Genomic DNA, 14,039 nt, shown 5'->3' on the forward strand with positions numbered 1-14,039 from the left:
TTGAAACTCAATGAGTATATCCCATGTCATGACTTGTCTTATATTAAATATCTTATACCAAAACTAGATCTTTCAAGGAAAGAAGAGTTGGAGAGGCATTGTCCTCGACCTGATAGGCGCTTGTTTTGTTTGGTGCCACATCCAACTATAAGGATGGCCAATTAGTAGAGACTGTGTGTGGCAGAGCAATGTGAACCATACACGTCTTGCAGAGGTAAAGGGTGGACACAATTGGGTGCATAAGAAGGATCAATTTTGGTGGTTTCCAGGCGGTGGAACTCATTTCAAGCATGGGGCATCTTGAGTATATTGAGAGGTATGCATGATCTATTTGGTCTTTCCCATTCCCACCTGTCAGTCTTGAACTTGCAGCTTTTTGAGAATTCATTTTCTTTTGTCAAGAACATATGAAAAGAAATCGATCTGAAATTTATGATGACTTCCCTCTGCCTAAGCATTAGTGGGTAGATTTACCCGGTGCTTGTACTGATGTTGGGAGATGCAGTACAAAGTGTAATAGTAATGGTAAAACAGAAATTAATAGGAGTATATCCCTAGAAGATTGTCTCCTTTTACGTGCCAAGACCCACAAAATATAAAAATAAAATTTCATTGATTAAATGTTTCAAAAATACCAACAACTCTCTTTTAAAATGAAAATTGCAACTTTCATTTCTGATATTTGCCTTCTGTTTTCTACTTGATGATGTTTGTTTACAAACTCCATCCAAATCCAAACAGAACATAGTTTGCATTTCTGCATGATGTTGTTATGCTGCCATTCTTGACAACTGCATAGTCTACATGAGAACTATGTTACTCGGACCATCCAAAATTATTGTTGCACCATGTCGGATCCTCAGGTAATGCATAGCTTTCAAAGGATCCAATACACACATGGTGGTATTTTTAATGAGTCCAAGCAATATAGCATGAGAATTCTTTTGTAGCTCTATGTGTCATGTACGCGTGGTAAATATTCGATTTGGATAAAAAGGTCCATGTGTTCATTCGCTAATTTCCTGGGTGTTGGTGCAGATGGTATTCTACTCAAGGAAGTGAACCGCCTATTAAGATCATATGGAAACTTTGTCTATTCGGCTCCACCAGCTTATAGAAAGGATAAGGATTTTCCACAGATATGGGACAAATTAGTACATCTAACTTCTGGAATGTGCTGGAAGCTCATTGCACGGTAAGTTCAAACAACAATTTGGATTAAGCAAGAAAATAATTCATGTCTCAAGAGAAACTTGTAAACATCTGTGATTCTCAGGATAACAAGTAGAGTGTCGCCGATAGACATTATATCATATGGTCGTAGCCAACTCAACAGGATAAGGCTATTGGTCAACTAATTATAATATCCTTAACATACCTTCTAGCCAAATCCGATAAAGTGTCTCTATGAAGTTTGCCTAACAAAAGTAATGCAACAATGCAGAAATCAGTGAGGTTGCAAGAACAAGTCATGACTAATCAACAAGACGTTATTACCACACTCATGACTAGACAAGTCTAACCCACAAAGTGAGGAAAATAACAACAACAATCAACAACTAACTTCACTTAAGGCATTCCAACAACATCTCAAAGGAGCACCAAGCTCCTGAGGCAACATAACTAGGTGTATTTCACGTCGTTCAATCCAACAACATTGTATACGTCTCTAATAAGAATCACATAAACCCTCAATAACCTCATGCACCTTAACATCATCAATAAAAACCAATAACAATGAAACCAAATAAGACAAAGGGGATGCCCACAACCACAATATCAAAAACACCACCACGTGGCTCAAAAATCTATAAAAATGATACTACAAGTGGAACTACGAAGGAGGGTTATAAAAATAATATTACCTAAATCAAAACGTCTGAAATAATAATACTAAGATTCTACCTCTTTGTAGCTACAACAACCGGAGCCCAAATCATAAAGAAAATTATACCATAGTGTTGAGCTCGCGACGTAGAGAAACTTTCGTTAAACTTAAGCTCGCGACGTAGAAACTTTCGTTAAACTTTCGAGTTGAAAGAATCAACTTCGATGGAGGATTTAATAGCTTGAGTTATGATTTTTCTGTGTTTTTGATCAGTTCTATGAAAAAATGAAGGAGATGGGTGTATTTAAAAAACTAACTGACTTATGGGTTGGGGACCCACTTCGAGGTGTTAGCTTCTGCGGTCTCACGAAAACCTGTATATCTCTCAATTCTGAACTCATATTGATGAATGGTTTAGTGCATTGGAACCTAGAATCATAGACCTTCAGAGAAATTCCTTAACAACATATACAATAACCTTTGCCGACTTTTATTTAGCAACTTTCTTGACTTTAACATTTCACATAAACACTTTTTGCAATTAAAAATAACTCATAAAACATCCTTTGTTAAGAAGTCTTACTCTTATTCCAAAAGTACAAGTTAATCTCAAAGTTCAAATGAACGGGGTGTCACACCGAGGTCATGATAACACACACCCAAATAAACTCAAAATGGTCTGTAAGCCGAAAGAAATAATATTTACGAGACTTTCAAAGGGAAGTCAGGTCACAACCGAAAAGAAAACAACAAAGAAGTTCCCAAAACCTAGTAGAATAAGTTTAAAGAGTATCTAATACATCTTTAGAATCTAGAAATACATCTCAAGTTTTCGAAAAGAAATTAAAGACCGTAAATGATAGATTGTGACCAATGGCAATCCGGAAAATAGGATCTCACCATAACTTTGAATGATAAGAAATTTCTAGATCCGATCAACCGCTACAAGGATCACCCAAATTAGGATCTACATAAAAAAGATAACAACAATAGAGATGAGTACAATCCACATGTACACAGTAGGATATACTGACTGAGTATAAGCAACTAATCAGACTTAAGAAATAAACTATGAAACACTTACATTTGCATACAAAAAAGTTTCATTCCAGCATCGGTGCTGCCAATTTATATAGTATTTCGCGAATAAGATAAACACATAAGGTTATAGTTAATACTCATATCGACAGATAAGTAAGTCACACAACACAACACAACTAGTCAATGCAATGCATTGAAATGAAATGATGTAGTGGAACCAAGGTCGACACACAACCTATTGTATACACCTTGTCGAGATTTAGCTTTCAAACAAGGACCTATGGGGGATTCACAGTCCATATATCAATCTCATAATCTCAATATCTCCTTAACTTTCCACCTAGCTCATGGTCAAGTATATAAGTAAGATGTCACATTTTCTTTCTAAAAAAGATAGTATTTCTCCACTTCTCATATTCCCATGAACAATAATATGCTGAATAAGGATGAATTCATCACAACAAATACAACACAAGGTATAATCAATAAATCAAGGATTTTCAATAGCATAAAGTTCCCAAACTCTCGAATCATGAAACACGTTCTCAAATGATAGGGATAGTAGAGGAAACCATTTTGAAGTCTGCCTTTACCACTTAGAAAAGCATTTCTTTCATTTTAAGATGCTTCAAAAATCAACTCAAGCCCTTAGCTCGGGCATCTCAATGCCAATTATAAAGATAAGCTACACTGCCCCTCACTCAGGCAATTACTCAAATATCACAGGTTTCATCAATAGTTAAAGATATCACACAAGCCTCCACACAAGCTAAGAATCAAACTAGTCATCACATGAACTAAACAAGAAGGTCAACACTCACCAACCTTTAAAACTCATACAACAATTAATTTCAAACTTGACTTCCTAAGAAAGATCACTTACTCATCTTAGTCTAAAAGAGGGATAGCCAAACATACCTCAAAAGCCTAAACTTCACTCAAACAACTCTATCGGAGCACTTTCTTAACCACGCGATCACTTACTATCAAGAATGGATAGAGTTAACCAGAAAGAGCTCAACGATACCATATAATTAGAAACCATGGATAAAATAATCCAAAAATCACTTCAAAAATTGAGGATAAAATTATATTTTTAGCTGAAAATCATATTCTATAAGCCAAAATGAGTTCATGGTTGAAAACCCCATTAAAATCGATCAAGTAACGATCTCTAAATCAAGAAAATACCAATTTTTCAACGTAAGGAAAAAAAACCCAAAACCCACATTGAAATCAAGATTTAAAAGTGTTTTGGATGATATAAATTCAAGGAATCAACAAAGGATTGGTAGGGAAAGCTGACCACATGAGTTTGCACAAAAATGCTCCCAAGAATTGCCTCCCGAAAGCTGCAAAAGATTAAAAATGGTGGAAATGAAAAATAGTGAAGAATCTTGAATTTAGGTTTTGTCCAAGTGAAAATTAGCTATCGCGATTGCAAGCCATTAACTTTTGTGATGGTGAAGGACACGAGGTTTACACCGCGACTGCGAGACCCCATGTCTACGATCACAAAGGCTATGAAAAGGGTTCATGCGATCGCGAGACTATGAGCCGCGATCACGAAGGCCACATAGAAGAGACAATGTGATCGCAAGCCTATGTCCTGCGATTGCGGAGATAAAAAATGACTTGCATCAGAAACTGAAAACCAACAACTCAACACAAGGAAAAAGCCTCTGAATTGTCCCTCGAAAATCATCTGGAGTCCAATAATAATAAATTGGACATGCTACACCACTAAAATTGATATTTTAAAGTCAATTAAATCATTGGATTTCTGAGAGGAGGTCAATTAACAAAATTACCCTCTCGGAACCCTCTTAAGGCTTAAAATCCAACTTCTCAAACGCCTAAAACTTAACCAAAGGCATCGAAAACATGGCCAACTACCATATAGGCTTACACTCGGCGTTTTGGACGCGATGGAACTAACAGAATCTCCATCCGACGCTCGGAACTCAAAAAGTTGACTAAAGTCAACCCTACCAAGAATTCTCAACTCAAAGGGTCAAATAACCAAAAACACACTTGATCGCATCGGAGACCACACCAACCTTTCTCGAAACACAAACTAAGCATGAAAATGCTAAGGGGAAGGGTAAAATGGTCATTTCATAATTAAAAAAATTCACAAGAAATAAGACATTACATTAAATATTTAATTTAATGTCATTTATAAAGATCCTTATTTATCTAATATAAATTTTTAATTTTAGATTAACTTTTATCTTCAATACTAATATAGTCTTGATTGTACTCGTGCAACCAAACAACACATTTGTAAATTACATTATGGTAAACAAATAGATCATTATAATTACTAAATTGATTTATATTTTTAAAAAAAATTGATTTATACTACTCCCTTGGTTCACTTTTTTTTATCACAGTTTGACTAGACACACCCATTAAGTAAATAATTAATGATATAAGTATTTTACCAAATTATCCCCTATTAAATGTTGTCTTAGAAAATGATTTGGAAAATAAGTATTTAATGCTGAGGGTAAAACATGGAGAAAATTATTGTCTTTTTTTTATATGTTAAAAATAACAAGTAAAAATAAAAAAATATTTTAAAAATGAGTAACAAGTATAAGTGAACGAATGGAGTAATTTTAATTACCAGATGAATTTCCAAGTATTAATAGATGATGTGAAAAGGAAAAAGAAAAAAAGAAGACGAGTAGATGTGAACTTGTTTATTACGGTGAAATGAATTTAGACCAAGTGATAAATGAGCACACACTCGATTTAACCGGAAGACATTTACTCCCCTCTCTATTATTTTTTTTCGAATTTTGACTTGACACGCCTAATAACTATTGATATAATAAGTTTATTATTTTATTCATACTTTTTCTATTTCTAATTACTTGTTCATTTTTGAATTAACACATCTATTAAGAAGCAAGATTGACCTAGTGAGTTTATCATTTTACCTATATTAATTATGATGTGGATGAATTAAAAACTCAAGAAATTTTACAATTTTCAAACTAATTAATTGAGGGTATAATAGGTAAAAAGAATTGTTCTTTCTAGATTTGTAGAAATGAACAAGTAATTAGGGATAACTAAAAAAAAAATGAAAAATGAAAAGTAATTAGGGAAGAGGGAGTATTAATTAATAGAGTTTCAAACATATTTACTAACTACATTTTAAAAATATATTAACTCAATGTTAATAAATTTAAAGTATAATAAGAAAAAAAATTATTATCTTAATTTGTCAAAAATGATAAGTAAAAAGATACTCCATCTATTTACTTTTACTTGTCACTATTTGAATTGACATATTTATTGAGAAAACAATTATTAGTATAAATATTTTATCAAACTATCCATATTAAATGATATTTAGTATTAAGTCTTGAAAAATGATATGATAAAAGAGTATTTAATGTTAAAGATAAAACATAAAAAAATATAAATTATATTTTATTGATATATCAAAAGTGACAATTAAAAATAAAAATTTATTTTATGAAATGAGTAAATAGGAATGAAGGAAGTATTAAGAGGTGTCAATTTCAGAGTTACTTCCTCAACCCAACCCTCGTTTTCATAAAACAAGTCTTTTTAGTCTTCGCTTCGATAACCGAATCGGATTCTTCCTTGAAACTACCCCAAATCTATTCTTCCTATCACATACCCTAATTTCCATCCTGAGTTTGCTGCTACAATTCTTGATTCCTCCTCCTCTTTTCCTTTTCAATTTTCAACCTCAATGAAGAAATCCAATTTCTTGAGAAGTTCTAAAGATATGCTTACCAAGAGCTTCAATTCCACCAAATGGTAATTTCGGCCCTTTCTCCATTTCTTACATCTATTGATTGATCTGAATTTGTTTTCTACTCGGATACCGGAGAATTCATATTGATTCGATTTTTTTCTTTTTTTTTGAATTTGATGCAGTAAGATGTCCTTAAAGCTAGCGTCTTCAAGGTTGAAATTGTTGAAGAACAAGAAGGAAGTGCAAGTGAAGCAGATGAAAAGAGAACTGGCCCAGTTGCTTGATTCTGGTCAGGACCGGACAGCAAGAATTCGTGTAAGTCTCATCTTCATATCATCTCTAATTCTTCTTTCCTAATATCGAGTTTTTGATACTTCCTTTCTATGATGTTCTGCTCATTGATCGACTTTGCTTTTCAGATAAGAATCCCTTTTGGAGATGATTCTTCAAATGTCAAGACCATAACTTGCATTTAATTTGCAGACATAACTATTCAAATCTCCATAAAATTTGAATCCCCGTGTTGGATAATTAGATTCCATGGATTTGGTGCACTTTTTGAATTAGGATTGGTAGGATTCTACTGTAGATATCATAATGCATGATATTAAGTGGCATATCAGAAATGAGGCATCTTTTGACTGTCTGTGAAAGCATGGAATATGCATGCTCCTCTGAGAAAATTCAAGCTATATCTTCATATCATAAAACCTGCACTTCTGCTTTCTTATGTTAGATTGTTGAATATAATTGCAATTCCTGTTAAGTTTTACAGCTGTGATTATTTAGTTAAATGTATGTTTGTGTGTACCTCAGATTTCGAGTTTTGAGAAAAATATTTTATCTATCTGATACTTTAATTTTAGGTGGAGCATGTAGTTAGGGAGGAGAAGATGATGGCAGCATATGATCTTATCGAGATTTACTGTGAACTGATCGTGGCACGCTTGCCTATTATTGAGTCACAAAAGTAAGTTGGTTTTTGCTTGTGATGTTTCTTTAGCATTATGTTAGTCTTCATCTTCATGAGATATCTGCATGACACAACAATTAGCGTAGATGAAATATCGTATTACAGTTTTCAGTTAGATGTAATTTGCCTATAACTCCTTTCCCTGAAGAACCATCCCCAAGAAAGAGAGAACAATGTTGCTCAGGCTCATTTATTTTGTTAGGTAGTCCCATGGCATAACTTTCATTATCCTCGAGTACTTCTTTCCATCTCAATTTTTCTCTCCTCTCCCTGCCTGTTTTGATCAAAACCACAACAGAAAAAAGACAATTCACTCTGAACTGTACTCCATTGGCAGCTACTTCTAAGATATATAGGCGTTTGGTATCTTGCATTTATTTTAGGCATGCTCCTTCTGATTTACTTTGATGGCTTTGCTGGTCTTTTGGATCTATGTGGGTAGTGATGATGGTGATGCCAGATGTACAATCATTACCTATTACCTGATAAGAGATGTATAGCCGTGCATATCTTGATTATTTGTTGTTAGCTGTTGGAAGTTACAGTGAAGTATGATGCTCTTGTACTAACCAAATTTGTGAAGTCCATTATCAGTTTGTGCTAGAACTTTTATGAAGGGAATTACCTCCCNCCCCCCCCCCCCCCCCCCCCCCCCCCACACACACACACAAAAGAAAAAAACCACATTTAATCATTCTGTTACCTGTTGAAGAATTTCTTTTTTTCATGACTGTTTTATGTACTTGACAATTTGATTTGTTGACCTGGTTCTTTTTAATAATATGAATTGAGGTGAGTTTCTGCTAGTTTTACCTGAAATATTAGCTTTATTAGTGGCAAATAAAGAAAGGCATACTGTTTCCCATGATTAACTCGTGGCTAAATGATGAGTCTGATACCTTTGAAGGGTTTTGATATGTTATTGTCTTTTTGATGAACAGAAATTGCCCCATTGACTTGAAAGAAGCAATTACCAGTGTAGTTTTTGCGTCACCAAGGTGTGGAGACATACCAGAACTTGTAGATGTGCGGAAACATCTTACCGCAAAATATGGGAAAGAATTTATAAGTGCAGCAGTTGAGCTCCGTCCCAATTGTGGAGTTAGTCGCATGGTAAATTTGCAGTATCCCCCTTCAACAGTTGATAATTTGACTTTGAACATGAAGATAATGAACTATTTATATTTCTCAAATTTAGCAACATAGTACTCTTAATATTGTCTTATGCTGTTGTACCTAGTTGGTTGAGAAGTTATCTGCCAAAGCGCCTGATGGGCAGACCAAAATGAGAATCTTGGGGGCTATTGCTGAGGAACATGGTGTTAAATGGGATCCTAAATCAGTAGAAGAGACGGAGTCAGTGCCTTCAAATGACTTGTTGGTATGATTATGTTACTTCTAACTTTTTCCATTGATGACTAAGATTGACCAACCCCAGACCCCACCTAGTGGGATTTCACTGGGTTGTTGTTGTTGTTGTTGACTAAGATTGACCAAATTATTATGCCTTTACTGAGTTCACTGGTTAAATTGCCCAGAATGGATCTGGTAGTTTAGAGAAGGCAGGTAACATCCATGAAGACCGTCTTCATCTCAATGCGTCAGATGTGAGACTTCCATTTGATCACGGTAAAAGGCCTAATGCATCTTCAAATTCCCCAGAGCAGAATGCAAGATCCTCATTGGGGACCCAAAGCTTTGACTCTGCATATAGTGGTGGTAGAGGCGTAACACCATCTTCTAACTATCATCATGGAGTTGGTCCTTCAGGTTAGTATCATTATGCTAGAATACAACATCTACAGTTTGGTTCTCCATCTGCAAAAATAATTTTAATTATGGTTGTTCATGACCCTTAGGGTCTAGGGATGAAAGGTCGGAATCTGGGAAGTCAGTTCCTGGAGATGGTAAATTTTCTATTGACAGTCAGAATTGGAATATGGAATTCAAGGATGCTACCTCTGCTGCTCAAGCAGCTGCTGAGTCTGCAGAACGTGCAAGCCTAGCTGCCAGAGCTGCTGCGGAACTTGCAAGGGTTTCAAGGCAATATTCCTCAGAATCTCAGAGGCCTGAAGTACAGTATTCAGGAGGTGGAGGACGAGGAATGTATGACACAAGTAACTATGAACATTTTCCCAAAGATTCAGCAAATAGCTCTTTATCTGATAGAAATCCAAGGCTTCAGAATGAAAGAATTGATAGTTTGCATCATGAAAATCTGGCTAGAGAGACAAGACAATTTCATGATGATAATCATGGTACTTCAGGAGGTTCAGGACCAGGGAAGTATGGTAATTCAAGAATGCATGAACATTTTCCTAAAGATTCAGTTGTGAGCTCTTTACCTGATAGAACTTCAAGCTTTCAGCAAGAAAGGACAGAGAGTTTGCAACATGATTATATACCTAGGGCAACAAGACATCATAATGGTATGCATGGTACTTTGGATAGACCTGATTCACAAGTCTCCACAGGTGCCACGGGTTCAATTAATAATGATAATTCATTTGCTAGCGTTGGAGAAGGCGATAAGTATATGCAGAAAAGCCTATCAAAAGAGGACAGTGAAATGATAGCGAGAAAATCATATGGGAGAACTGAATCTGAATCCACGAGTAGCTTTAAGAATGAGTCAATGGAGGACTTCAATTATTTTGGAGAAGAAGCTACTACAAAAGATCCCAAAATTAATTCTTCTGATTCTTATTTAAGCACTTCAGGTTTTGGTGAAAATATTCATCATTCTAGCCAACAAAGTTATGGTTATGACAAGAGTAATGATCCATTTAATAATGTTTACCAAGGTCACATTCCTAGTGAAACTGTTAATAAGAGTTCTCATGATTCTGCCTCTGCTGCTTTTGATGATTCTGGCTCAGAAGAAGATTATAATATTAAGTTTGACTCAGATCCTACATATGATGACCAGCAAGCCAAACTTTATTTTCCATCACCAGAAAGGAAATCACCTACTTACAACTCTGCAATTAAAAAAACGTGGAGCTTTGACTCTGACAAATCACTGGAGAAGTCTGCATTGGCATCAGAAATCTCTGTGGAAAAGCAATCGCCTCAATTATACAAAAGCTTGGCTGCCCCTGGTGACAATTTGCGACAAGAAAATGTTGTGCCATCCTTCGACGATTCTGATGGTATGAATTCCGAAAGTGACAATGAGATAGTCCAACACCCGATTGGTAAGTCAAAAAAAAAAAAAAATATATATATATATGTAGGTATCTCATTCTATATTTATAAGTTCTAATTGTTTAATGGAATGGTTAGTTATAACTAATAAGACATTTCAGAATGTTTCTGTTAACATGTACATTCACCAAGATCCTCCTATATGGAAAATGTTTCAGGAACTGATGGGAAGAAACGGTTAACAGCTTTGCCCAGGCCACAGACAGATGATGATAGTTTAACTTCTTCTGTTTCTGAGTCCGAAAAGGAATTCACATTTGGGAAGTTAACTGGTGGCCTTAAGCATAAAGGCCATATCCCTCCACCTTACTTAAGAAGCCAGTTAAATAATGTTCCATCTTCAGTCGAAAGTGCTAAGGGAAGTCCTGCTGTGAGGTCACAAGATGTTGCACCCCCTAAGAGTTCTGTTGGTTTAGGAATGAGGATGAAAATAGACGATAAGTCAAGCTCAAGATTAGATGACACCCATTATGCTTCAGATACTGACAGTTCTGACGTGGAATTTTCACAAGAGGCTTCGAGTTACAGTCAAAGAACTTATGCACAAAACACAGGCAGCAAAGTTAATACAAAATATGCAGGCTTACGAGGTTCACCTACATATTTTGATTCTGATAGCAGTGATTCTGAGGTTGGTCCTAAGAAACATTCTTTTGCTGGTAGAAGTCAATTGAGTTGTGGATTTTCTCGTAGAACTAAAGCTTCTTCCTCCAGCTTAGATTCAAACATTTCTTCTAAGTTTAAAATCAGCTCCGAGACAGCTGTTAATTCTGACTCTGGTGTAGACAGAAAACCCATCAACCGCTCTTTCGGTGTTAAAACTCAAGAACCTCTGAAACCCATCAGGAATTCTTATGCTGCTGATACACAAGAACCTCAGAGACTGACCAAGAACTTTTACAGTAGTGAGTCGCATGAATCCCCATCAGATGAAAGGATAAGTTTAGAGCAGCCCAGCGCTGGACCTGCAGTTCCAAGGCCTATTGCACAGACCAAGATCACATCACATGAAGGGAGACAGAAGATGGGAAGGGTGGAAAAACCATCTAGCTCTTACCAAATGGCAGCAGCATCAGGCAACAATAATGCTCCAAAGGCACCAGCCTCGAGTGGGGACAAATTTTCCAGTGAGGATAGCATGAAGAAAGCTAGTCATGTACATCCAAAGCTGCCTGATTATGATGATATTGCTTCCAAGTTGCTGTCGCTTCGAACGAATCCCAAGTGAAAGATAATGTCTTTTTAGCTGCGTATGTACATGGCGAAAGGTTTCTTACAGTGTTTCTCATGACCGTGAGATTTCAATACAATATATTTGTTTGTAGTGTGCACATATTCATTTAATTGATGTAAAAATAAGCTTGGGTATATGAATACTTGAAATTGATGCTGTGTAGACGGCCCAAATTTTCTTTGTAACTTGATTGATATTCATTCATTTGAAAATGAGTTGTATTGTTCCTCAGAGGTAAAATTTTCTGATTTATAGTTATTCATTGTTCAATGTTCACCAATGTTATCCAAATTAAAAGCCTGGTACAAGTCCGGATTTGTCATTTATGCTAAAGGTAAACAGATAGCTTGTGTTGCTGTCCCAAAATAAGTGTGATTTAACCAAAAAAAAATTGTCTTTACTTTATGAATTCAAGACAAAAATCTGTACGTTTTTAAAACTATACCTTCATACTACATCTTCTTAGCAATGTTTAATGCTCAAAAAAATATTATTAAATAGTAGTCATTTAGTAAACTACAAATAGTATTTAGTGGTTTCTCAAAAAAATATTATTAAATAGTAGTCATTTAGTAAACTACAAATAGTATTTAGTGGTTTCTTGATGAATGCGATTTTTGTGAAAGTGACACTTATATTGGAACTGTGCAGATATTTTTTCATAAATTCACGGGGAATATGGGGAATTGATCCCTTTTTTTGATAGATTGTACTCTATCCTTCCCATTTTTTAATTTAATTTTGACTTTTTACTTGTTTTTTATTTGTCATTTTTTACATCAAGAAAAAATAATATTTTTTACCTATTATATTCTCAATTTATTTAGAGAGTTAATATTTTTGAAAAAGGTAGAACCTCTTTAATGAGTAAATTAATTTTGGAATCTGTCAATTAATAGAGATAAAATAGTAAATTCACTATGTCAATTATGATTTTCTTAATAGGTGTGTCAAGTAAAAATGAACAAGTAAATAGAGACTGGAGAGTATTTCAAAGAGAGCTGCTAAACTGTCACAAAATTGTAGCTCAAATTTGGCCCGAAACATGTAAAAGATTATAATAACCTTTTCTTTTCAAAACAAATTTAAGGTCTTTCCCAAACAAAATTACTGATTTTTAGGATGCATTTATTATTTTAACCACATGAACTCTTTGGGTCCCACCTATTACAACATTCAATAGTTTCTTTCCTTTTTAATACTTTATTCTTCCTTTTGTTTTCTTTTACTACTTATTTTTCTTATAATATAATTTTTTTATAAGAAATAGTTGAAGATGTATGATACAATACCTTTGGAACCAGTTTCCTTCCTATGGCTCGTAGTACTTACTAGGTCCATAGTTAGGACTTGCAGATCACTGCAACAACTAATTTTATGCAACCTTTCCTTTCCAATTCGACTTTTCAAATAACAAGGTGTTACATTCCCCTTCTAGGTCTAGTGGACATGGTTGTCCTCAATTCCGACAAAGTTTCTCTGGCCAAGGTACTTCTAATGCTATGGCTCCTAAGTTCAATAAAGATAACGTGTCTAACCATAATCCTCAAGGAGGTGATGGAAATGAATATTTTATTCTCACTTGCCAAAAGTGTCTCACTAGTCACTCGGGAAAATGTTTAGCCGTTATGGATAGTAGTTGTGCAAAACGTGGTCACAAGATAAGAGATTATCTATTGCTTGCTACTAAGGGAAGGGATGGTAGGCAAACTTAACCTAGTTGTTCTGGTTTGAGTGGCCCTTGTCAGAATAGATTCCATGCTCTTCAGACTTGACTCGGTCACGAGGGTTCTCTGGATGTTGTGACCGGTATATCAAAAGTCTTTCATTTTGATGTGTATAATTTGCTTGATTCGAGTGCTACCTTGTCATTTTTACCCCTTATGTGACCATGAGATTTGATGTTGGTATTGAGATCTATTCTAATCCCTTTTTTGTCTCTACGCCGGTTGGCGACTCTGTTTGCTAAAAGAGTTTATAGAAACTGCCATCATTCTATTTCTCACAAAGTCAC

At 35.1% G+C, this 14,039-nt stretch overlaps 1 protein-coding gene across 6 annotated transcripts in view; it reads left to right on the forward strand.

Moving 5' to 3' along the window:
* LOC125876728 (uncharacterized) overlaps positions 1–12,301 on the forward strand; it is an 854,340-nt gene extending 842,039 nt beyond the window's left edge. For 5 of the 6 annotated variants that reach the window (XM_049557965.1, XM_049557962.1, XM_049557964.1 and 2 more), the window contains exons 2-9: positions 6,604–6,673; positions 6,794–6,926; positions 7,478–7,581; positions 8,526–8,697; positions 8,825–8,965; positions 9,123–9,354; positions 9,444–10,781; positions 10,950–12,301. In XM_049557965.1, coding sequence (XP_049413922.1) covers positions 6,606–6,673; positions 6,794–6,926; positions 7,478–7,581; positions 8,526–8,697; positions 8,825–8,965; positions 9,123–9,354; positions 9,444–10,781; positions 10,950–12,019 — 3,258 coding nt within the window. In that variant the 5' untranslated portion in view covers positions 6,604–6,605 and the 3' untranslated portion in view covers positions 12,020–12,301. Of the gene's footprint in view, positions 1–6,450; positions 6,674–6,793; positions 6,927–7,477; positions 7,582–8,525; positions 8,698–8,824; positions 8,966–9,122; positions 9,355–9,443; positions 10,782–10,949 lie in introns of those variants that run through there. The other variant, XM_049557959.1, reaches the window with a different exon arrangement.
* Positions 12,302–14,039: the final 1,738 nt, after the last annotated feature.

Source organism: Solanum stenotomum, chromosome 9 (genome assembly GCF_019186545.1).
Source record: "Solanum stenotomum isolate F172 chromosome 9, ASM1918654v1, whole genome shotgun sequence".
NCBI lineage: Eukaryota > Viridiplantae > Streptophyta > Magnoliopsida > Solanales > Solanaceae > Solanum > Solanum stenotomum.